The sequence below is a fragment of the Diabrotica virgifera genome, chromosome 5, assembly GCF_917563875.1.
Source record: "Diabrotica virgifera virgifera chromosome 5, PGI_DIABVI_V3a".
Classification (NCBI taxonomy): domain Eukaryota; kingdom Metazoa; phylum Arthropoda; class Insecta; order Coleoptera; family Chrysomelidae; genus Diabrotica; species Diabrotica virgifera.
The window spans coordinates 147,419,670-147,444,429 of record NC_065447.1 but is presented as its reverse complement, the minus strand read 5'-3'; the positions used below and the strand labels follow the sequence as shown (position 1 = coordinate 147,444,429).

Sequence of the window (24,760 nt, the reverse complement as noted above, 5' to 3'; positions counted from 1 at the left end):
TCTATTTGTTCTTATCCACATTTATCTGATTTCTACCTTCTTTTTTAGCATTTTATGGCATTCTTCGTTATACCATTCTTGTCTTTTTTTGTTTCTTTTTATCCCTACGTGTACTTCCGCTGTTTCATTTATACATTTTTTTATATTTCTCCATTCTGTTTCTATATCCTTTGTAGGTTTAGATTGTTCCTTCAGTTTTTTGTTCATGTCATCAGCATATTTAATCCTTATTTATGGAGTATTCAGTTTTTCTACGTGCCATTTATTTTTTGTTGTCGTGTTTTTTAGAGTTCTTTTGACTTTTTGTCTTACCTTTGCAGTCACCATAAAATGGTCTGTGTCTGCATGTGCATCTCTGTAGGACCTCACGTCTGTTACCGATGTTTGCTTCCTTCTTGTAATCAGAATATGGTCTATTTGTGACCATGTTTTTTGGTCTGGGGAAATCCACGTCACTTTATGGTATTTAGGATGTTCGAATTTTGTATTAACGATAATCATATTGGTACTAGCTGCTAGGTTACATAATCGTTGGCCATTGTCGTTAGTTTTTTCGTGTATTGTGTGCTTACCTGCTACTTGGTTAATGTAGTCTTCCTTACCTATTTGGGCATTAAAATCTCCCATTACCAGTATTGTGTCTTCTCTAGGTAACTTCTCCATTTCTCGTTCGAGTTCCTCATACAATTTGTCTTTTTCCTCCGCAGTAGCACTTTCAGTTGGGGCATATACGTTTATGATTGATATATTAAATGGTTTGGCGTTAATTCTCAGGTAAGCCATACGTTCATTTATTGCTTTAAATTGCATAATATTATTTTTTATAATTCAGATATATATGATACATTTTAAAGTAGAAGACTTTAAAATGATATTGCCAATATTTATGAGTTGCGTTCCTGGGACGACTTTACTGAAATATAGTTCATTCGATTACATGAAATCAACTCCAACTCAAGAATATCCGTCACAAAAAAATCATAGCATGTGATCTGTCTTTAAAAAGACAACCACATGCAACGGTGACATTAAAATTCTCGCGTTAGAGATCTCATAGTAAATCACGAGGGAAAACCAGGAAAAACCTCGTGATACTATCCCGACATCGTAAGTATTTGGTCTTACATTTAATTTACTCTCAAAATTAATACCAAATTCTGACTTTACTATAATTTTGTTTAAATTATAAATAATATCAATAATACATGGATATATAAGTAATACTAAATTATAAAATATGTACTAACTCGACTATTGACTTACTAATTGTGGTATTTTCTTTCTATATATAGTAAGTCAATAGTCGAGTTAGTACATATTTTATAATTTAGTATTACTTATGTATCCATCTATTATTGATATTATTTATAATTTAAACAAAATTATAGTAAAGTCAGAATTTGGTATTAATTTTGAGAGTAAATTAAATGTAAGACCAAATACTTACGATGTCGGGATAGTATCACGAGGTTTTTCCTGGTTTTCCTTCGTGATTTACTATGAGATCTCTAACGCGAGAATTTTAATGTCACCGTTGCATGTGGATGTCTTTTTAAAGACAGATCACATGCTATGATTTTTTTGTGACGGATATTCTTGAGTTGGAGTTGATTTCATGTAATCGAATGAACTATCTTTCAGTAAAGTCGTCCCAGGAACGCAACTCATAAATATTGGCAATGTCATTTTCAAGTCTTCTACTTTAAAATGTATCAATGTATCTGAATTGCCGATATAAATGAGTAAAATTAAATAAATTATTAGAAGAACTTTTTTACTAAGCAACAACATTTTTGTTTATGTTAGTAGTATTTTACGTTATAAATTTAAAACTAAAACAAAAACGAAACATGACGATTTTTAAGGCTAAAACACAAATAATAGCTATTTGTATAACAAGGGAGGAAAGTGCTACTTTTCCTCCCGAGAATGAAGTTTACTGCCCGACGCGTAGCGGAGGGCAGTAATCATTTAAGGGAGGAAAAGGCACTTTACTCCCATGTTATACGTACGGTTTTTCCACCTTCCTCAAATAACAAGTCATTTTTTCATTTTTACTTAATTTATTTATGTAACTAACCAACAAAATTTATTAGAACTAAAACTGACGAGTAGGTACAATATAACTGTCAACTGTCAAATTATTAATATAAACATTAGGTTTGTTCCAACTCGATACAAAACCGTTCTTGAACGGTTCGTGAACCGCGCAGTAACGAAAAATGTGTTACTGCGCATAATTATTCGTTATTGCGCATGCTAGTAACGATTCAAGAACGGTTTTGTATCGAGTTGGAACAAACCTATTGTTAAATCAAAATAACAATTTACTGTTTTTACCATTCTGCAAAATACAGGGTGTTTTATAAGTAAACGTTAAAATGTATAGATACTTACGTAATATAATAAAATAGATATTGTACAGGGCGTAAATAAGTTATATTTCATGAATGAGATACCATGACGTCACTTTTACTTACAGGAAAAATACTTTTCCTCCCTAGGGAGGAAAAGTACAACTTTGCTCCGTACAATCAGGTCCGGAAAAGTATACTTTCGGTAGAGGTAGATGGAAAAAAATATTATTATTGAAATTACGAAGTACTTAAATTCAAGTTCAAACGTTTTTCTATTAGCTCATTAGTTTTTAGCGCATTTTATTTTAAAACATTTGTTGTTTAATTGTGAATGAAACGCTTTTGAGAGAACGGGCGATCGGGCTGGGCTGAATTAACAACTAAAAAAACAATGTGTTAAAATTAAATAAGCCCAAATTACTTAGCGGGAACTGGATAAATAAGGTTTGAACTTGAATTTAGTACTTAATTACTTAGGTAATTTCAAAAGTAAAAATGTTTACTTGTGTTTTAAACCTTGAAAATCGTCTTTTTTCGATTTTTTTCAGTTTTAAATTGTTTATAACTCGAAAATGATTAACTGTAGAGAAAAATTACAAGACATTTTTTGTTCCCAATGATCCAAAGAACTTAAAATAATGTCTGTCCGGGCCGAAAATAGTTATTTATGAAACAGTTCGTGAAGTATGCTTTTTGCGCATGCATGCGATGTTTAGAGCACGAGCGTAGCGAGTGCTATATATCGCGTAACTGCGCAAAAAGTACTTCACGCACAGTTTCATACAATAGTTTATCTACGATAAACAAATAAAAAAATTGCAACTCTTCTTCACTGGAACACATTTCTATTCTACAATTTAAAGAACTTTGACATTTAAAAATTTAAACTTCTTTCAAACCACAAAACTGTCAAAACTTTTGTTGTAAATTTATTGCTCACATGCTATCACCATGACAACGCGAAAGTTACGGATATTTGATTATACGAAAGTGTAATCCAGTGCAAAAAAGTAAATCCAACAAACAGTGCGAAAAAGTAAATCCCTTAAAATGCATTGTTACTTCACGCACACTTTAAACCTTTCACGCACTGCTATCTATAATGACAGTTTTCACAAACTAAAAACTTATACATAATATGAGATAGAGTAGATAAAATTGTCTCTATTGAAAAATTGACAAATTATATGTGGTGGATTTGACAAATATTCGAAATATCTCGATAAAAATTGACTTTTCGAAAAAGTACTGAGAAGCAAAAAAGTCTTAAAAACATCGTGTTTAACTAATGGTACTACAATAATAATTTAATTATTGGAACGCACACAAAAGTTTGGGGGGGTTTAAAGGAACAAAACCTCCATAAAATTTTTATGGGGTGTCCAAATTTCACTATAATTTTTTCTTAAGATGCTACTGCCATAAGAATGCCACATGTCCATTTTCAATAAAAAATCTCTAATAGTTTTCGATATATTGGAAAAAATCAATTTTCATTTTGTAACTTCAAAGGGCTGTAACTTTTTTTATGTGCACATTTGTACTAAGGTGTGTTAGGTTCAATCGAATTATTTTTGGTCCCAGAATATGTGATTAAATTTATGACCTGTATTTTTGTTACACCCTGTAGTATAGCTCCCTTTCCCCGTGCGAGACAAGCTTACACCGATTTAAAATAATTATTTTTCTAGGGAAGCTCATGTCGGATGAGAGAAGTATGCCAGGTTGACTATATTCCGTGGAAATCAAGAACTGTATTGTGTTTAAGGTTATATTATTGGAGATTGTTTCTGATGGATTTTTAGACGGTATAGTTTTAGTGGAACAAAAATCGATTTTGTGGGATAAAAATATCTGTTTACTCTCGGGAGAGTGTGATCTGAACTGAAGTTGGTTGCTAACATGTTTCTGTCTTGGGACATTAGAAAATCTTTTTTAAATCCGCCGATAACAATTTCATTGAGTTGATGCACCCAGCGTATATTATTATGGGGCCTTTCTCTAAACTATTTTTCTTTACTTTTGTTTTTACAAAAAGTTTTCCTTGGTTTTGAATGGATTATCCTCGTCGTAATTTTTGTTTTTGTTTTTTATTTAATTCAAACGTAGTTTAGTTCATTCCAAATCAATTTCACAAATATATGGAACAACACTGACATTACAAAAAATACAAAATTACGCTTTGTTGGAGCATTAATATTAGTAATTAGCTCTTTCATGCCCATATATTCCTCGGCGATTTGGAACCCATACCAGTGTGACACTGTTATGTTCCGCCAGTCTCTCAAGTTCATCTTGATATTCCCACACTACCTATTCCACCTTAGGGAATGTGAGTGTTTTTCAGATTTTAAATCGCCTATAACTCCAAAACTATCAATTTCTGAGAAAAATTACAAGATACCTTTCTTGTTTAGATTGAGCCAAAAAATTTAAAAATATATGTTCCAGAGCAAAAAAACATGATCTTTTGTATTTGTTTAAAAAATTTGTTTAAACAATTTCTGCCCAAAAATTCCACCCGGCACCCTTCAGATTTGTTTAAAGGGGACATTTTTGAATAGGAATCCACAAAGAAACCGAATCAGAAATTTTTTTCAGATGGAAGCGGTCTCACCACATGGACTATAAGAAATGATAAAAAAAATCGACCAAAGACGTAAAAAATCCGTATAGAACATTGCAATAGATGAAACTTTGATATGTTCGTATTAACCTATATAAACCTTATAAAAGCAAACAACAGTCAATTATTTAGGTGTTCGACAATTAACCGAATCCCACTAAAGTTGTTCGTTCAAGAAACACTTTCTTTCAGAATGTTTCTAGAATTTGTTTAATGCAAACGTAATGAAAAAATATAAACTTTAAAAACGAATATTTAAAGAAGCAATTAATAAAAGGCTTTGTTTCGAACTTATTCCTTTCTTTTTAACTTTTTGTATAAACTTACAAGCCAAATATACGAAGCCTTAATAATAAAAAACTATTATTTGCAGCTATGGCCCTATTTGACCATGTAAATCTAGTATATGGTTCAATTAGTGAATTTTGTACTCCATCCGGTTGTCCAGACATGACAGGTCCAGGTCAAAGGTAAGTTATATAGCATTCTCAGATTTTTTAAGACTGTATTTCAAATTCTGTCTGAAAAATTCTAAAAAATTACGGACAACAACCGTTATCTCTAAATTATAATATTATACTTGACAAGTTAAATATACATTCATAATATAAGCATCACTACCATAATGTAAATATACTTATCAATAATAACAAAAAGTATGAATAATGCGTATATTTTGCAAATAATTTTTAAATCAGTTGACGTAGTTACAAAAATATGTCATTAGACAGCTTTAATAAAAATACCAATAGGTATTAGATATTCACACACCCAAACTTATATGGAATTAACTGATATTTCTTATTATTTCGTGTGGATTTAAAAAAACGAACACACGGAGACAAAGAATATTAATTTTAAAGCAATTTAGTCAAAAATACATAACAATTAAATAAAACAATAATGTATTTAAACAACAAATTGAAACTAGTTGTTTTAAAGTCAATAGCATCAAAAATTTCAATGTAAAACTAATAATGTTAAATTGTTTTTATTAATTTTTTTGTTTTTTTGGTAGTCAGTGTTATCACCTCTAGTCCTTATGCAAGCTTCAGTTTGCGGGGCACGCTCCTAATCAAATTATCAACATGTTGTTGTGCTAGGTTGCTCCATTCTTCAAGAGCAGCTTGTACTAGCCTTGCGGTGTTTTGTGGATTTTCCCGGCGAGCTCTAATTTTTTCTTTTAAGCATATCTCACAAATACTCAATAGGGTAAGCTCGGGTGAGCAAGCAGGCCACTCCAAAAAATTTTCTCTTGTTGCACCTCTCCAGAACCTGACTACAGGTTATCAACATACCTGTGAGCAGTTAACGTTGATTGATGAAAATTAAAGGAGTTTTTTTTATGGATCTCAATTCCTCTCCAGAACATTACACTTCCCCTTTTATATTTGTGAACAGATCTGATAGTTTTCGTTCTTGCTTGTCTTCTTCGACCTCTAAGTACACGATTTCGTGGGTCATCTGATTTTACACAAATCCTGACTTTTTCTGAAAATAGCACATTTTGTCAATTGCCAATGTTCCAGTTTTGGTGGTGAAGACACCAATTTAGACGATCAATCTTGTGCTCCCTGGATAACTCGGGAACCTATAACTGTCTCCTGCTGTATACTTCTTGGCACGAACTCTTCTTCTTATCGTTTCAACTGAAAGAGTTACACCTGTAGCTTCCAAAAGCTCCCTTTGGAGCTGCTGGTGAGAAATGATTGGGTGTCTTCCAGCTGATTGGACAATTAAACGATCGTGGTGAGCAGTTATTACTTTTTGGCGAACTTTCCCTTCTTTATTTTTGAGCTTTCCTATTTCCTGTTACCTAACATAGGTTTTAGACAGAACGCCCTGTGTTACACCTAGCTCTGCAGCTATGTCCCTCTGAGAACATTACTTGCTCCACAAGACCAATAGTCTTTCCCCGTTGTAGGTTCTATAACCCCACATGAGACATATTTTCGTTTTTGGACGCAAAAGTTAGTTTATTTATTTTCGTTCAATTTGCAACTCAAGCAAATAACCTATACCGTACCGAGCTGTACTATCTGATTGTCTTATCGATTTGTTTATTTTCAATAAAAACCTTTATTCTTCGCAGCAATAACAAGTTTTTTTAAAAGAAGTAAATATTTTTTTGAAATACATGGTGATTCCACATAAGTTTGGGTGTGTGTGTAGGTATTCGCTACGTGCGTGACCATGGTGGGGATACAAAAATGGTAAATAAATGTTGCGGAAGTATTTAATTGTGCTAATAATAGCCAAAAAAGTAAGCGTAATTTTTATAGATCTCCAGTAATGACAAATGAATTAAAGAAAAAATTTAAACTAGGAGGAATAAACTCAAAAGACAGATTTATACCAAATAATGTCACTATAAAAATCACCAGATTCATCTTCTTTTTTGGTTGACGGTAATCCAGTAATCAATATCGAACTTATAAGACTAATAACAATTTGCTAAAGAGTTCTAAAAACAACAGCTTTTTTATATACAGGGTGTCCAGAAACTCTACCGACAAACGAAGACAGCAGATTCCTCAGGTAATTTTAAGGCAATTTAACCCAATTCACCTAGTCCGAAAATGCTTCCTCAGGGAGCTAGAGCTATTTGAAGATGGCGTCTGGTAATTAGTTTTTCTTAAATATCTCTAGAACGCTTCTATTTAGAAAAAGGAAAATTGGTACACTTATTTATCTTTCAAAGATAAATCGATTCCATCTATTGCAAATTTCTAGTACCGGTCATAGGCGTCCGTTTTGTGTAGGGCCACAGTTATATTATCGCATAACTTTTTGTTTTTAATTTTTAAGCATTTTTGAGTCTGGATTATTAAAACATAAGGTATTGTAGTACTAAAAGGTACTCTTATTTTAAGTCGATAGGATACATCGTTTTCTAGAAAAATCGATTTGAACATTTTTCGTTTTTTGAGTATCAAAAAAAAAAAAATTTAAAAAACTATTTAGAAAAACGAAAACTGGTACGTTTATTTATATTCCAGAGATGAATCGATTTCATTAATTGCGAATTTTTAGTACCGGTCATATGCGTCCGTTTTGGGTAGGTCAACGGTTATTTTATCGCATAACTTTTTTGTCTTTAATTTTTAAGAATTTTTGATACTAGATTATTAAATTATGAGGTATTCTAGCACTAAAAGTTACTCTTGCTTTAAGTTGGTAAAATACATTTTTAAATACAATTTTTTGAAAATAATTTTTTTTTTCAAATTCACTCAAAAACGGTGTATCCTACCGACTTAAAGCAAGAGTACCTTTTAGTACTAGAATACCTCACAATTTAATAATCCCGTATCAAAAATGCTTAAAAGTTAGAGACAAAAAAGGTATGGGATAAAATAACCGTTGGCCCACCCAAAACGGACGCCTATGACGGATACTAGAAATTCACAATAAATACAATCAATTTATATCTGGAAGATAAATATGTGTACCAATTTTCGTTTTTCTAACTAGAAGTGTTCTAAAGGTATTTAAGAAAAACTAGTTAAAATACGCCATCTTCAAAGAGCTCTAGCTCCCTTAGGAAGCATTTTCGGACTAGGTGAATTTGGTTAAATTCTCTTAAAATTATCTGAAGAATCTCCGGTATTCGTTTGTCGGGAGAGTTTCTGGACACCCTGTATATCTAAAGGCAGACTAAAAATCTGAAAATTAAAGAAATAACTCAGAAAACACAAAAAATCGTCGATATAATTAATTAACCTAAGAAATTTAAAAGTCAATAGTGTTAAAATTTCACGAATGTGAATAGTGTCAAAATTTCATAATTTAGTGGAGTAATTTGTCAAAATTTCATAATTTAGTGGAGTAAACTTGCCTGCCTGAACCAATATTACAAACAATCATTAGGTACAGCGCGGTAAATTTGAATTATGTACTCCTAGTTTAAAAACGAGGATATATTTTTCCCTTTTTGTTCCGGTTGGGGTTGAAAAGGTAAATTTTGATAAATTTTTAGAAACCCAGTTCTTTATACTACATCCATTTTATACATAAATTGGAAAAGTATGGCTAAAAAACTAATTGTTAATAATTTGGAACTTCACAATAATATTAGACCAGGACGCATCTGTAAAAATATTAGTAGATATGTACATTTGGACGTTGAGAGGTGACTCATATTTTTTGCAGAAATTGCTTGGAAATAACTCATGTAATAATAATTGAGTTATCCTCCCAGTCAAAAAAGCCCAGAACATTGTTTAAATAATCAAAATGTCAAAAGATGAATAAAAAATTTTTTTCTTCGTTTTTTGATTATAACTTTAAAAGTATTAATTTCCGAGAAAAGTTGCAATGACATAAAAGTTGAGTAATTAAATTTCCTACAATATAGCATTGGTTAAAATTTTTTAAAATTGTCACCCTTGTTGTAAAATAGCAATAATTGCGAAAAAAACTCAAAAAAACAAGTATTTGCATTTTACGGTTTTCAACCATTTATGCTACAATTAGGACCTTCATGTTTCATCCAGAAAAACTTTATGACATAATAAAACAATACATTAAGATTGGCTTAACAATACAATTTCATTAAGATTGGCTTAACAGATTTTGCAAAATAAATTTTGCAATCCAGCTTTCGCAAAAAAATGCATTTTTTTCAAAATGTTGGAGGACTGAAAATAAAGCAGACAGCAAGTTAAAAAATTTTTAACATATGGAAGAATACAGCACCTTTCATTTGCAATTTGCAAAATTAAAATCGGTTAACTACCACGGCGTCAGAAGTGTTTTTAAATAAACATTAACTTTTGGTGCTACGCACACGACAGGGATACGTTTGCTCTGATTGGGCATTCCAATGACCTTTGATAATGATTGATAAATTTTAATTTTTAGTACATTTCGATATAAATAAATAAATTTGTTTATTGCAAAATAAAAACACATACTCTGTCCTTTGAAATAATACTCTTTTTAGCAAAAACTTTCTTTGTTCCTATATTTTAACTTAGAGAATAAAAGTTTATTATTCTTAAACATATGCAATTGTTTAAACAATATTCCACAAACAATAATCAAATTAGTTTGATTTTTTGGAATTAAAATATTAAAATACAACAAAATATAGAATAAGAAAATAATATATTAGATAAACATTGGTAGCCGCAAGATTCGATAATTTTTGACAGGTCATTGGAATGTCCAATCACAGCAAACGTATCCGCTGTCCTATACGCTCTGAGCTTCGCTGGTGGCGCTCCTAGCGGATTACTGGAATTATCTTTCACCGGTAATTTTTAAATTTATTATTTAATTGTTATCGCTTAACATTTACAACGCAAAAAATTAATTAAATTGTATTCGATTTTTTTAAGATTTTGCTAATCTTTTTGACGTTCTATTGATAAAATATGAATTTCTTACTTCGGATACTTTCACAATTATCGTGTAGATGGCGCTAAGATTTTTAGATTAAATTATAATTACATATTACGGAACATTAAAAAAACTTAAATTCAGTATTTAAAACGTAAGTATATTTAAGGTAAAAATATATACCACAGCTTTGACCAACTAATATTTTTTATAATTGATGTTTTTAATTTTAATTTTACATTAATCACTTTGACATTTATGTCAAATTTCCGGTAAACGTTTACAGACTTGCCACTACTGGCGCTCGAGAATTTGTAAATATCCCCTCTACGTACGAGCTCACAGCGGATAGGTAGCACCTAATATTAGTGTTTATTTAAAAAAAATTCTTGACGCTGTGGTAATTAACTGATTTTAATTTTGCAAATTGCAAATGAAAGGTACTCTTCTACATACAAAAAAATTCAACTTGCTACGTGCTTTATTTTCAGTCCTGCAACATTTTGAAAAAATGCATTTTTTTTGCGAAAGCTGGATTGCAAAATTTATTTTGCAAAATCTATTGAACCGATGTTAACGAAATTTACAGTATTGTTTTAATATAATATCATAAAGTTTTTCTAGGTGAAATATGAAGGTCCTAAGGGTAGCAGAAATAGTTGAAAAACGTAAAATGCCAATACTTGTTTTTTTATGGTTTTTTCGCAATTATTGCTATTTTGCAACAAGGGTGACAATTTTTAAAATTTTTAACCAATCCTGTACTGTAGGAAATTTAATTACGCAACTTTTCTCGGAAATGAATACTTTTAAAGTTATAATCAAATAACGAAGAAAAAAATCGAATTTCTTCTTCATTTTTTGACATTTTGATTATTTAACCTTCGGATGACCAAGCGGGGGAAATTGTGACCCCAGCGTATGTTTTTCTTTGATAAATTCAAAAGTATTTTCAATTTTTAACTCATTATTTTTTTATTTGACTTTAATATCATTCTAGATATCCTCATATTTTAAAATAAAAAAAATTCCCTATATTTTACGAATAAAAAATATATTCTGAAGTTGATGTTTAGTAAAATACCGTCTATAATGTGTAATTCCAAGTAGTTTTACGCTAATGACGTCGACTTTGCAAAGTAACAAGACACTTACTCAACATACACACTACACATGACACTAATACTCATGTTGTGACTGGCTGAATGACATAAAGTCCATGCCATTAAAAAAAAACTTCATTTTTTGGTTAAATGTCATTTTTGACATTTTTGACCTGGAGTCATTTTCCCCCCTTGGTCATCCGTGTAACAAAAAAAGGTTGGTCATCGGAAGGTTAAAAAATGTTCCGGGCCTTTTTGAGCGGGAGGATAACTCAATTATTATTATATGAGTTATTTCCAAGCAATTTCTGCAAAAAAATATGAGTCCCCTCTCAAAGTCCATCTCAAAACAGATGCGTCCTGGACTATATAATTATTTATCATAAATATGCTTAACTTCAAATTGTTGTCGCCAAAAATGTCGTGTGACTACACTAGGTATCGCGTCAGTCATGCCGAATTCAATGGACCCAATGAACAATAATTTGCGTATATTTCTTTTCTCTGAAGTCAATGTATAGTTTATAAATAATTTTACTTCTTACTTGTAGGACTTATTTATGGTTTGACGAAAAGGGGAAAAAGACAAAGGTTGCAGCACCCCAGTATATAGACTATGTGATGACATTTATCCAGAAAACTATTAGTGATGAAACTATTTTTCCTACAAAATATGGTAAGTTATTTCTATATGTCAGAATATTTCATTATATACAGTAAGGGCCACCCTACTAGATACATGGGTAGGTAGCTAATTGCTATGCTTATGGGTTAATCCGGTCCGTTCTCAGATGTGACTTTCATTCCTGTCATGTTACCGTCAAGAAGCTATTAAAAATAATTGTTTTTCCATACAAAAAATGCATTAATTAATAGTATTATTACTCTGCTTTAAAATAACTTTATTCAAACACCAAGAATATAGTCAAGGGAAGTAAGGTTTTTCTCGTGACACATCCCCTCCAGGCCAAAAACAAATTTTTTGAGTAGTATGCACATCTATAATAATATGTTTCCTGCAGCCGATTTTGATGATATACATAGTTATAAACAAATGAAGATCAAAAACGGTAAATTTTCGCCTTTTTTCGTCTATTACCAAAAAGTGAAGCATTTTAAACAAATTTGAGAGTAAGAAACTCATAAATTACATAAAATACTTCAATATGGCGTTCGCTGAATATATCTATCCTTATTTGTTGCTTATAAAATTGCAAAATAAGTCATACATTTTGAGCTTTTATAAATGCTCAGAACTTATTTAAAAATTAAGTTACAACCTTCTTAATACATAGAATGCTGAGCCTTCTGGTGCTTAAATCCTACTCTAAATTTCAAAGCAATTGGTCAGATAGTTTAAAAGTTATTTAATTTGTGTATCCCAAATTAATTTTTTTGCAACAAAATAAGTCAGAAAATGATGAAGCTACAGTAATACTACGGACAGTTTATGAAAGAAGAACATTTATACTATTAATTTTATTTAAAAAAAAAAATGACAAAATAATTTTAAATATTGCAAAATTATTTTGCAGGATTATGTCGATTTTTTTCTTATAAACAATTAGAATAATTTTTTTATCCATTGCCCGTAGAAAAATATTTTTTTTCATATTTAGAAAGACTGAATTTTTTTACAAATTTAGAAAGAGAAAAAATTGTTCTAGGACAATTAGGGACGAAGTTGCTCCCCCCCCTTTTTAATTCACAGCAGCTTTGTTTATAACAATTAAGAAATAAAATTAGCCGCATTTGAAAGAATTTACTTGAGAGTTTTAATGTACCAGATATTAAAAAAGATTTCCTTTCAAGGAAATCGTCCAGGAATCTTCAAAATGTGGCCCTTAAAATCGGCCGGCCTTAAAACTTGGGAGAGCGATGAAGGAGCTGTTAACTGTATCTCTGGTTCTCGTTTATGGATTTCGACGTTTCTTTTTTAATTTGTATGTACTTTTCGTACATTACGAATATGCATTATTTAAATAAATAAATTGTTATATACACCATCAAATTTGTTTAAACAACTTTTTTTTTCAATTTTTTAAATAATATTTGATGTAACTTTTATTGTAAAACATACATATTATTTATAATTAATATTGCACCTCCGCTCAAAGAGTGTCATAACTCAAAAAATTTTAAAATCGGTTTTATTGTACCAACAGTTTAATAAAACTTTAACTCCTATCTCACAAGTGTCACGTCTATAGGTCAAGTATTTATCGTTAGATGACACTAGTGTCATTATACGATTATCCAAAATCAACGAATTGTGTCATTATACGATTATCCATCAAAAAAAGAACCCATATACCAAATTTGGTTGAAGTCGGACTTTTCGTTTAAAAGTTATCGTGCTATTAGTCACATATGTATAGTCGCCATTTTGAATGCCCGCCATTTTTGTAAAAGGTAAAATCTGAGATGGCCTTATATCTATTTTGAACCTTTATATGTGGTCCAAATTATATGCTTCTATCATTAAATGCACAATTCTTATAATATTTGCACGAATCTGCCGCACTACTAATTTTGCAATTCATTTGTTTAATAAAAAGTGAGGAACCCACTTTTGAAGTAGAACTTTTTGATATGTGGTTTATGAAACATTTCTTAATGAAATTACAAAAAGTTCTTGTTTGACTTTTTTTCCGTAAGCAAAATCTCCATTGAGTCCCCTATTGAACGTATTAATTTTGAATTGTGATACTTAACTTGAGATTTACCTTTAACAATTTTTTATAATTTTAGCAAATGAATTTCCTTCATCCTTCGAGTCAATAGTGAGAAAGATAGTTAGGCTGTTGTTCCACGTGATGGCGCATCTGTACGCCGCTCATTTTAAAGAAGTGGTAATGTTGGGTCTTCACGCCCACCTTAATCTGACATTCGCCCATTTGACGGCCCTCCATCATCGGTTCTCTTTGATCGAATTGAAAGAAACGGAAATTTTAAGAGATCTTGAAGTTGCTCTCAGGCTGACAGAGGATAGTACGCAAGAGGGCGGTAATAATAATGACAAGTCCGAATCGTCGGATGTAGACTCGAAATCTAATTTAACTGAAGGAAGCTGTAAGTATAAGTCATTTTTTAATTCTAAAGGTGCGTTTTTACTGGAGCGGCTGTTGCGCTCATCGCTGAACGATCGTCGCAGACCGATGATCCCTATGCGACGATCGCCACCGAAGTCTTTTTATTGAAGTGATGATTATAGTTTTCAACCTCTCAATCCGCCAGTACTTTATTGGTGAAAAAGACGTGACGTCCCACAAAGTATCTGGGCGATTGGAGCAGGTACATAGGACTAAAATACTTCTAAGTCAGTTCCTTAACATCCGATACAAGAACGACCTTGACCGATCTGTTTAATGGATAACAATCATTTGATAATATGTAATTTAGTATATTAAAAATTGTGAAAAAACAAGAGGTGCCCAATATAATTTTGTCCAGACTATAATAAATAACAATTAAAAATTACCTTTTTTATAAATTCTACTAAATTTTTTTCGGTCCGGGCAGAAATTATTTTAAATTTTTTGGATCATTCGACACAAAAAAGCTTTTTTGTAATTTTTCTCTTAAGTTGGTCGTTTTAGAGTTATAAACAATTTAAAACTTAAAAAAAATCAAACTGACGATTTTCAGGGCTCAAAAACATAAGTAAAAAATTATTTGAAATTACGAGCTACCTAAATTCAAGTTCAAACCTTATTCTATCAGTTATTGATAAGTATTTTGAGCGTATTCCACTTTAAAACATTGTTTTTTAGTTGTTAATGTAGCCCGATCGCCCGTCTTCCCATAAGGAACCTTCCTCATTAAAAATTTAAAAAAATATATTTTAGAATAAAACATGGGAAAAATTCTTATCGAAATCTGATGGAAGAAGGTTTGATCTTGAATTTAGGTATTTGACGATTACAAAAGTAATATTTTTACTTAAGTTTTTGAGCCTTGAAAATTGTCATTTTTTCCATTCTTAAATTGTTTATAACTTGAAAACGATCAAATTAAGAGAAAAATTACAAAAATCTTTTTTGTGTCGAATGATCCATAAATCTAAAATAACATCTGCCCGGACCGAAAAAAAAATAATAGAATTTATAAAAAAAGTCATAATATTTTAATTATTAATATGTAATGATATTATTAATAAAAGAAAACAATTATTGTTAAAATTTAAGTGCACAAAGATTAGAAAAACGTGCAATATTTATAAGAAGACAAGAAGAAGGATACTTCATAATTTTGATGAACAACCATTTATTAGGAGATGATGTAAATGAGACATTCTTGTAAAAACAAGCTTGACTTTACAAACTGCTAAAAATCTCTCAAATAAAAAACTTTCAAAATCACGTACACACGTCACTATAACCGCGTAGCCTCTGCGACTGTGTCCCCTCTCAAACCAGTCGCCAAAAATCGACGCCAGCGTCTCCAGCGGTACAAAGGCTGTAGACGCTTCGGTCAAAACGGCTCCTTAACAAACCACATAAAGGTACGTTTTTACTAGCGCGGCTAGCTCGTTAACCGCTGAAAGATCGTCGCGGAACAGGGTTGCCAGATTGGAGTATTTGACCACAATTTTGGGGTAATTTGAAAGCGTCTAGATAAATTTTTCTAGAAGTGGTTGGGGGATTTTGGGGGAGGGGAATTATGTGGGATTTTAAGGGGTTATGGTAGATTGAATTTGCAAATGTACATAGAACTGTATAGTATACTTTCATAATAACCGAAGACGATAGGGCCTATGAATTATTTCCAGGTAGTATAATTTTGGTTTACTGTTCTTTACCTATTATGACTACTAATTTATTAAAATGCGGCATAAAATTTACATTTGGGGGATTTGAGCTTCAATTTGAGGGAATTTCAGTTTCTAAGTGGGGGATTTATAAAATTACATCCTGCAACTCTGTAGCTGTAACGTGATTGCGGTGCATCTGCTTGTGCATGTAATACTTGTGTGGTTTGTAGGAGACCTTTTGACTCAAGCGTCTACAGCCGTTTTACCGAGGGGCAAATAGCGTCGATTTTTGGTGACTGATCCTAGAGTAAACACAGTCGTAGACGCTGGGCGGTTGTAGTGGCGTATTTCGTTGTTATTTCGAAATTTATTTTTTTTGAGAAATTTTTAGCAGTTTGTGAAGTGCTTCGGAGTTTTTTATTTGAGAACTTTTTAGCAATTTGTGATGTGAAGCTTGTTTTTATAAGGATGTCTCATTTAATCTCATTTTCTAATTAATGGTTGTTTATCACAATTTTGAAGTATACCTCTTCTTGTCTTCTTTTAAATATTGCGTGTTTTTCTAATCATAGAGCACTTGACATTTCTAACATTTCTTTATCCTCTGTTTCCTCTGCTAGCAGGTATTTTAACAATAATTGTTTTCTTTTAATAATAGTATTAATATTGTCCGTCTGTCGGTCTATCAGTCCGTAAACACAACTCCTCCGTCATTATACCAGGTAGAATGACAAATGATGTCTCGAATGAAAGCTTATGATCCAAGAATAGTACTAAAGGTTAGAAATTTGACCTAGGACTTCCGGTTTCATGACTGTCTGTCCATCTGTTTGTCGTCCATGAAAATATCTCCTCCGTCATTGCACTAAGTATAATGCCAAATTAGATGTGCTGTTAAAGCTTATAATCCAAGGATGGTACTAAAGGTGAGAAATTTGACCTAGGATTTCCGGTTTTAAAAATGAGACCGAAAGTACTGTTTTAAAGTCGCTGGAATGGTACAAGCAACTCTGACACCGCATGTCGAATTTCTCAACTTTAGTTTCATCCTTCGGTTATAAGCTTTCATTCGACACCTCATTTGTCATTCTATCTGCATTAATAACGGAGGAGTAATATTCGCGGACGGACGGACAGACAGTCATGAAACCGGAAATATATTTGTTCTCGTCTTGCTAAGGCGCATCGAATAATATATCGCTTGTACTCCTCCAGCGACGTTAAAACAGTACTTACGGTCGCATTTCTAAAACCGGAAGTCGTAGGTCAAATTTCTGACATTTAGTACCATCCTTGGATCATAATCTATCATTCGCCATCTCATGTGTCATTCCACCTAGTACAGTGACAGAGGAATTATTTTCACAGACGACAAACAGACGGACAGACAGTCATGAAACCATTTGTTCTCATCTTGCTAAGACGCATCGAATAATAAATCGCTTGTACTATTACGGCAACTTCAAAACAGTGTTTCCGGTTGCATTTCTAAAGCCGGAAATCCTAGTTCAAATTTCTCACCTTTAGTACTGTCCTTGGATCATAAGCTTTCATTCGACATCTCATTTCTCATTCTACCTAGTATAATGACGGAGGAGTTACATTCACGGACGGACAGACAGTCATGAAACCGGAAGTATACATTTGTTCTCGTCTTGCTAAGGTGCGTCGAATAATATATCCCTTGTACTATTCCGGCAATTTTAAAACAGTGCTTCCGGTTGCATTTCTAAAACCGGAAGTCCTATGTCAAATTTCTCACCTTTAGTACTATCCTTGGATCATAAGTTTCATTCGACACCTCATTTGTCATTCTACCTGGTATAATGACGAATGATTTGTGTTTACGGACGGACAGACGGACAATATTAATACATATTAGGTTTGTTCTAGCAAACAGTCAAACTAGTCAGAAACCGTCAGCAAACAGTTGGTCAGTGAGAAAACATAATAGAGTCACCAGTGCTATCCCTTCTACTCGCGCTGGTCCACTATTCGCTGATGGTTTCAAAGCGTTTAAAACTGATGCTAGAACAAGCCTATTATTATTAAAAGAAAACAATTATTGTTAAAATACCTGCGAGCAGAGAAAATAGAGGGCGAAGAAAAAATGTTAAAAATGACAAGTGCTCCAAGATGAGAAAAATATGCAATATTTAAAAGAAGGCCAGAAGAAAGATCCTTTAAAATTGTGATAAACAACCATTTATCAGGAAATGATTAAATGAGACATATTTATAAAAACAAGCTTCACTTCACTAACTGCTAAAAATCTCTCAAATAAAAAACCGCGAAACACACACCGCCAATAAACCATACAAGCAGTACACCGCTTAACTACAGAGTTGCCAGATGTGATTTTATAAATCCCCCTCTTAGAAACTGAAATTCTCTCAAATTGAAGTTCACATCCCCCAAATTTAAATTTTTACCGCATTCTAATAAATTGGTAGTCATATATAAATTGGTAGTCATATATGTAAAGAACAGTAAACCAATATTATACTACTTATCAACAGAGGGCCCTGGAAATAATTCATAGGTCCTATCGTCTTCGATTATATGAGAGTATAATATACAGTTCTATGTACATTCGCAAATTTAATTTACCATGACCTCTTAAAATCCCACATAATTTTCCCCCCACCAAAAAATCCCCCAACCATTTCTACTTAGGAATATTCCCCTAGACGCATTCAAATTACCCTAAAATTGTGGGAAAATACCCCGATCTGGCAACCCTGTTCAGCGACGATCTTTCAGCGATTAACGAGCCAGCCGCGCCAGTAAAAACGTACCTTAAGGCTACGGCTCCACGGGCTGGAAATTGACGCTAGCAGTAGCCGCAAAACGAACTTAAGGTTCCGCAGAACGGAATAGGAGTAGCCGAACTGTACCGACTACAGGACTTGTGCGTAGTCGGTTCAGTTCGGCTATTCCCATTCCGTTCCGCGGAACCTTAAGTTCATTTTGCGGCTACTGCTAGCGTCAATTTCCAGCCCGTGGAGCCGTAGCCTAAGCAGTACACCGCGATCACCGCTCAGCTACGATCGTTCAGAGATGGGCGCAACAGCCGCTGCAGTAAAACCGTACCTTAAAGTATGATTCGAATTAATATTTTATTTATTTTTTACATAGAGAGCGGTTTTTGCTGTACATGCCTTTATTTTTGTACACAGTTTAGGTGCTGTATCTCCATTAACGTAGCATTTGTTATACTTTTTTCATAATTCTATTCAACGAACCTCCTCGGTAATTTTTTTGTTTCCCAAAACGTTAACTATATTTCTTCTTCGTGGTATCATCCGGTCTAACTTTTTTTTTATGTAGTTCTTGAGCAACTTTGTCGTTTATTATTTTGTACCAGTTTTTTATTAATGTCTTTGTAGACCGGGCAGTATCGTCGCCCCCGCTAGCGAAATTATTCCGATTCGATTTTTTGCACAAACTTACTCAAAAAGAGGTCCTTATAACATATCTACAGGGTGCTGGGCGGTGCCGTGGTCGAAAAATTGTTTAAACAATTTTTTTTAAACAAATTCGCAAAAATGATTTTTTAATTTCGAACAAAATTTTTTTAGATAAATTGGCTTATTCTGAGCAAAAAAGGTCTCTTATCATTTTTTTCTAAAATTGATTGTTGTCGAGTTATAAGCGATTAAAAATTTGAAAAATGCAAAAATGGCCATTTTCAAGGCTTAATAACTTCGAGTAAACATTAATATTACGAAATTCAAAAAGTGACCAAATCAAGTTTCAAACCCCTTCTTCAAGGTCCTGAAGAGATATTTGTCATTATTTTGTTACAAAACTGTTATTTTTAATTATTAACAATTAGCGCTATAGTCCAGGATGTATCCGTCGCCCCCGTTAGTGAAATTATTCTGATTCCATTTTTTTGCAGAGACTTACTCAAAACGAGGTCCTTATAACATATCCACAGGAGTGCCGGGCGGTGCCGTGGTCGAAAAATTGTTTAAACAATTTTTTTTAAACATTCACAAAAATATTTTTTTTATTGCGAACGATTTTTTTTAGATAATTTGGGTTATTCTGAGCAAAAAAGGTCTCTTGTTATTTTTCTCTAAAATTGATTGTTGTCGAGTTATATGGCCATTTTCCGCATTTTTCAAATTATAAATCGCGTATAATTCGACAACAATCAATTTTAGAAAAAAATCACAAGAGACATTTTTTGCTTAGAATGTCCCAAATTATCTAAAAAAATTGTTCGAAGTGAAAAAATTATTTTTGTGAATTTGTTTAAACAATTTTTCGACCATGTCACCGCCCGGCACCCTGTGGATAAGGACCTCGTTTTGAGTAAGTTTCTGCAAAAAAATGGAATCGGAATAATTTTACTAACGGGGGCGACGGTAAATCCTGGACAATAGCGCTAATTGTTAATAATTAAAAATAACAGCTTTCTAATAAAATAATGACAAAAATCTCTTCAGGACCTTGAAGAAGGGATTTGAAACTTGATTTGGTGACTTTTTGAATTTGATAATAATAATGTTTAATCGAGTTATTAAGCCTTGAAAATGGCCATTTTCGCATTTTTCAAATTTTTAATCGCGTATAACTCGACAACAATCAATTTTAGAAAAAAAAATGACAAGAAACCTTTTTTGCTCAGAATAAGCCAATTTATCTAAAAAAAATTTGTTTGAAATGAAAAAAAGTTAGGGCACTCGTGGGAGTGCCGACAGAAGTGAAAACTTCTTATGAAGCAAGCCCCTTCGGGTACACACTCTATCCCTCCTCCAATCATTATAACTTCGGTCGAACTTATCCGCAATTCAACCTATAGTATATAAATTACTAATATCTGCCGTGTCGATAACGATCGCGAGTTCAATGCTTTTTCCCCATCCAAAGTGAAGTGATATACCTACATTATATACCCATTGGGTGCATCCTATACTATTTATATATACATACACATAATACATAAACGTACAGAATTTATTTCGGCGAAGCGATAACGGGTCACGAATTCAATGCTTTTTCCCCATCCAGAAAGTGTACAAAATCGCTACAGAAGTTTTCACTTCAAAAATACTTTAAACCCTAATCACTTATAATTATTGGAGTAGGGACCGTGTGGACCCTTATGCGCTTGCTTCGCAAGCTCCTTCTGGTACACACTCTATCCCTCCTCCAACCATTATAACTTCGTTTGAATTTATACATACGCAATTCAACCTGTAGTATATAAATTAGGTACTAATATCTCGCCGTATTGATGACGGTTGCGAATTCAATGCTTTTTCTCAATCCAAAAAGAAGTTCTATACCTATATTATAAACGCGTTGCGTGCGTCCTATACTATTTATATATACATACACCTAATATGTAGGTACCACAAACGCGAAAATTTCAAACCAATAAGCCTGTTGCCACATCCGTACAGAATGCTTACCAAAATAATTACTAAGAGTATCAAATAAATTCGATAGTTACCAGCCTGTTAACATAGTACCATAGAACACCTACAGACAATAACGACACTTATCGAAAAGTTCAACGAATACAATCAACCTCTTCGTTTGGTATTTGTAGATTACAATAAGGCATTCAATTCCATAAAACTCTGGGCCGTATTAGAAGGAATGAATAAACGCAAGGATTGATTCTAGATATAGAATACTCCTCAAATACATATACGACAATGCAACTATGCAAACAAATGTATCAGAAGCTCTAAAATAAGAACAATAAGTACAACAAGCAAAATAAGAACGGGGAGATAAGTTAGACATAGGACAAAAACAAATAAAACAAAAGTGATGACAAATCAATATATCACAATCGATTTAGATGGAAGTGATATCGAAAGTGTCGAAAAGTATACCTAGGTCACACGATCAAACTAGACAAACAGTATCAAACGGCAGAAATAACTAGAAGAATCCGAATGACTTGAGCAGCAGTAGCGAGACTAAGTGATGTGTTGAAGAACAAAAAGATACCAATAAATCTAAAGAAAAGGGTATTCAACAGTTGTATTCTACCAATTATGACATATAGAATAGGGTGGTGCGAAAAAAGTCAAGTTGATAATTCCGAGTTGCTATAGTGCGGAAAAGTTGCGATTGGTAATTACAAGAAAAACAGAAAAATAATTATTCAAATCGGACTTTATCTTCCGATCCCGCAACGGGCCTAAAGATTATGAAAAAAATGAAATTTTACTTTTTTTCAAAAATTGTTTGTTATCCTCTATGTACGTTTTATTTGTGGCTATAGTAAAAGTTATTTATAGTTTGTATGGTTCAGTAATAAAAAAATAGTTTTACGCATTTAACTAATATCTTCCGATTCCGCAACGTCAATCAATATCTATAAAAAATTGAAATTTTTGATGATTTTGATAAATTAAAAAATATTTAAAAGACTAAGTTTTCACTCTAATGGCATATAACATATCCCACCAGAATGAAAACAATGGGAACCTTCTCTGGTTACACCTCCGAGGCTTCTACAATTTGCAAGCCATACGGATGCTGAGACTAAGGAAGATGAGGGAATTCTACAATTTACAATTCACGTCACATCTGCTCAGCGCGGTAAAGTTCCAACGAGACTGGTTCCCTTCATACTCCACACAGAGTAAATGTAAATCAAAAATGAATAACCATTTTCAATTTCGTTGCAAAACGAAAATACAGCCGAACCATATTCCAGTCCAATCAGAGAGTGCTGCAAGCACCTCTACCGGTTTCGAAACTTATTAGTCTCTCATCAGGAGGCACATATGCTGCTCTCCCTGATCCAACCAAAACAAACCCCAGCGTGCAGTCCCGAATTGCAACGAACGAAATGGCATAGATGCCCTAGCGGCAACTGCTAGCAAAAGACTAAGTTTTCACTCTAATGGCATATAACATATCCCACCAGAATGAAAACAATGGGAACCTTCTCTGGTTACACCTCCGAGGCTTCTACAATTTGCAAGCCATACGGATGCTGAGACTAAGGAAGATGAGGGAATTCTACAATTTACAATTCACGTCACATCTGCTCAGCGCGGTAAAGTTCCAACGAGACTGGTTCCCTTCATACTCCACACAGAGTAAATGTAAATCAAAAATGAATAACCATTTTCAATTTCGTTGCAAAACGAAAATACAGCCGAACCATATTCCAGTCCAATCAGAGAGTGCTGCAAGCACCTCTACCGGTTTCGAAACTTATTAGTCTCTCATCAGGAGGCACATATGCTGCTCTCCCTGATCCAACCAAAACAAACCCCAGCGTGCAGTCCCGAATTGCAACGAACGAAATGGCATAGATGCCCTAGCGGCAACTGCTAGCAAAAGACTAAGTTTTCACTCTAATGGCATATAACATATCCCACCAGAATGAAAACAATGGGAACCTTCTCTGGTTACACCTCCGAGGCTTCTACAATTTGCAAGCCATACGGATGCTGAGACTAAGGAAGATGAGGGAATTCTACAATTTACAATTCACGTCACATCTGCTCAGCGCGGTAAAGTTCCAACGAGACTGGTTCCCTTCATACTCCACACAGAGTAAATGTAAATCAAAAATGAATAACCATTTTCAATTTCGTTGCAAAACGAAAATACAGCCGAACCATATTCCAGTCCAATCAGAGAGTGCTGCAAGCACCTCTACCGGTTTCGAAACTTATTAGTCTCTCATCAGGAGGCACATATGCTGCTCTCCCTGATCCAACCAAAACAAACCCCAGCGTGCAGTCCCGAATTGCAACGAACGAAATGGCAACTGCTAGCAAAAGACTAAGTTTTCACTCTAATGGCATGACTTTTTATTCATTTTTAAAAAATATTTAATTATCTCATTTTTCTGTTACATTGTGAACCTCTTCGCTTGTTTGGATATTGTATGAAAATATTTAAACAACCCTGAACTCACAACGAGGAGGTGGTTGCACTTCTAGGTCCATTGACACCCTTCTTTCCAACCAACCAATGAGTGTGTGTTTTTTACATTATTTACAGATGTACATTTCTTTTTGATCTGTTTGTGTCCATCTTTTAAACGCCAACTTTGTATTGTGATTTGGTGGTAAAATGTGGCATCTGGCAGCATGTACCTTGATCTAAGTGTTGCCCTGATGAATCCATCTCTTGATTGGGACCCACGACCCACATACATTTGACGATGCAACCAACGTGACCAACTTTCCGCACCGCTCGACAGCTTGCGGGTGGCATGGATACTATGGATAGTTTTGTACATTCCAGTCTGGCATGATGTAATGCAGGAACATATATCTTCATTCGAAACTCTGCGAAAAACTGGTGAATAAGACAGTTTTGCAACATTCCACTCTATTATTTCAGTGTAGTCTTATGCTCCAAAATTTAAAGTAGGAGGAATGAAATTTCTAATACTTTAGCCCTTGGCTTTAGTCTGTCTGGCTTTTAACGCTCTCCGTAGCCCTAGATCTCTAACGTGTTTCCTCTCTCCTAACTACTTAAAATTTTGAAGTACAGGACTAAACTAAAATAATAGACTGGAATGTTGCAAAACTATATTCTCCATCACTTCTTCGAAAAGTTTCAAATGAAGATATAAGTT

General features: G+C 33.2%; 1 protein-coding gene across 1 annotated transcript in view; it reads left to right on the top strand.

Moving 5' to 3' along the window:
• Window positions 1-24,760, top strand: part of LOC114336692 (MOB kinase activator-like 2) — a 392,967-nt gene that overhangs the window by 51,045 nt on the left and 317,162 nt on the right. The window contains exons 3-5 of the mRNA XM_050650430.1: window positions 5,357-5,453; window positions 11,981-12,105; window positions 14,181-14,501. Coding sequence (XP_050506387.1) covers window positions 5,357-5,453; window positions 11,981-12,105; window positions 14,181-14,501 — 543 coding nt within the window. The remainder of the gene's footprint in view (window positions 1-5,356; window positions 5,454-11,980; window positions 12,106-14,180; window positions 14,502-24,760) is intronic.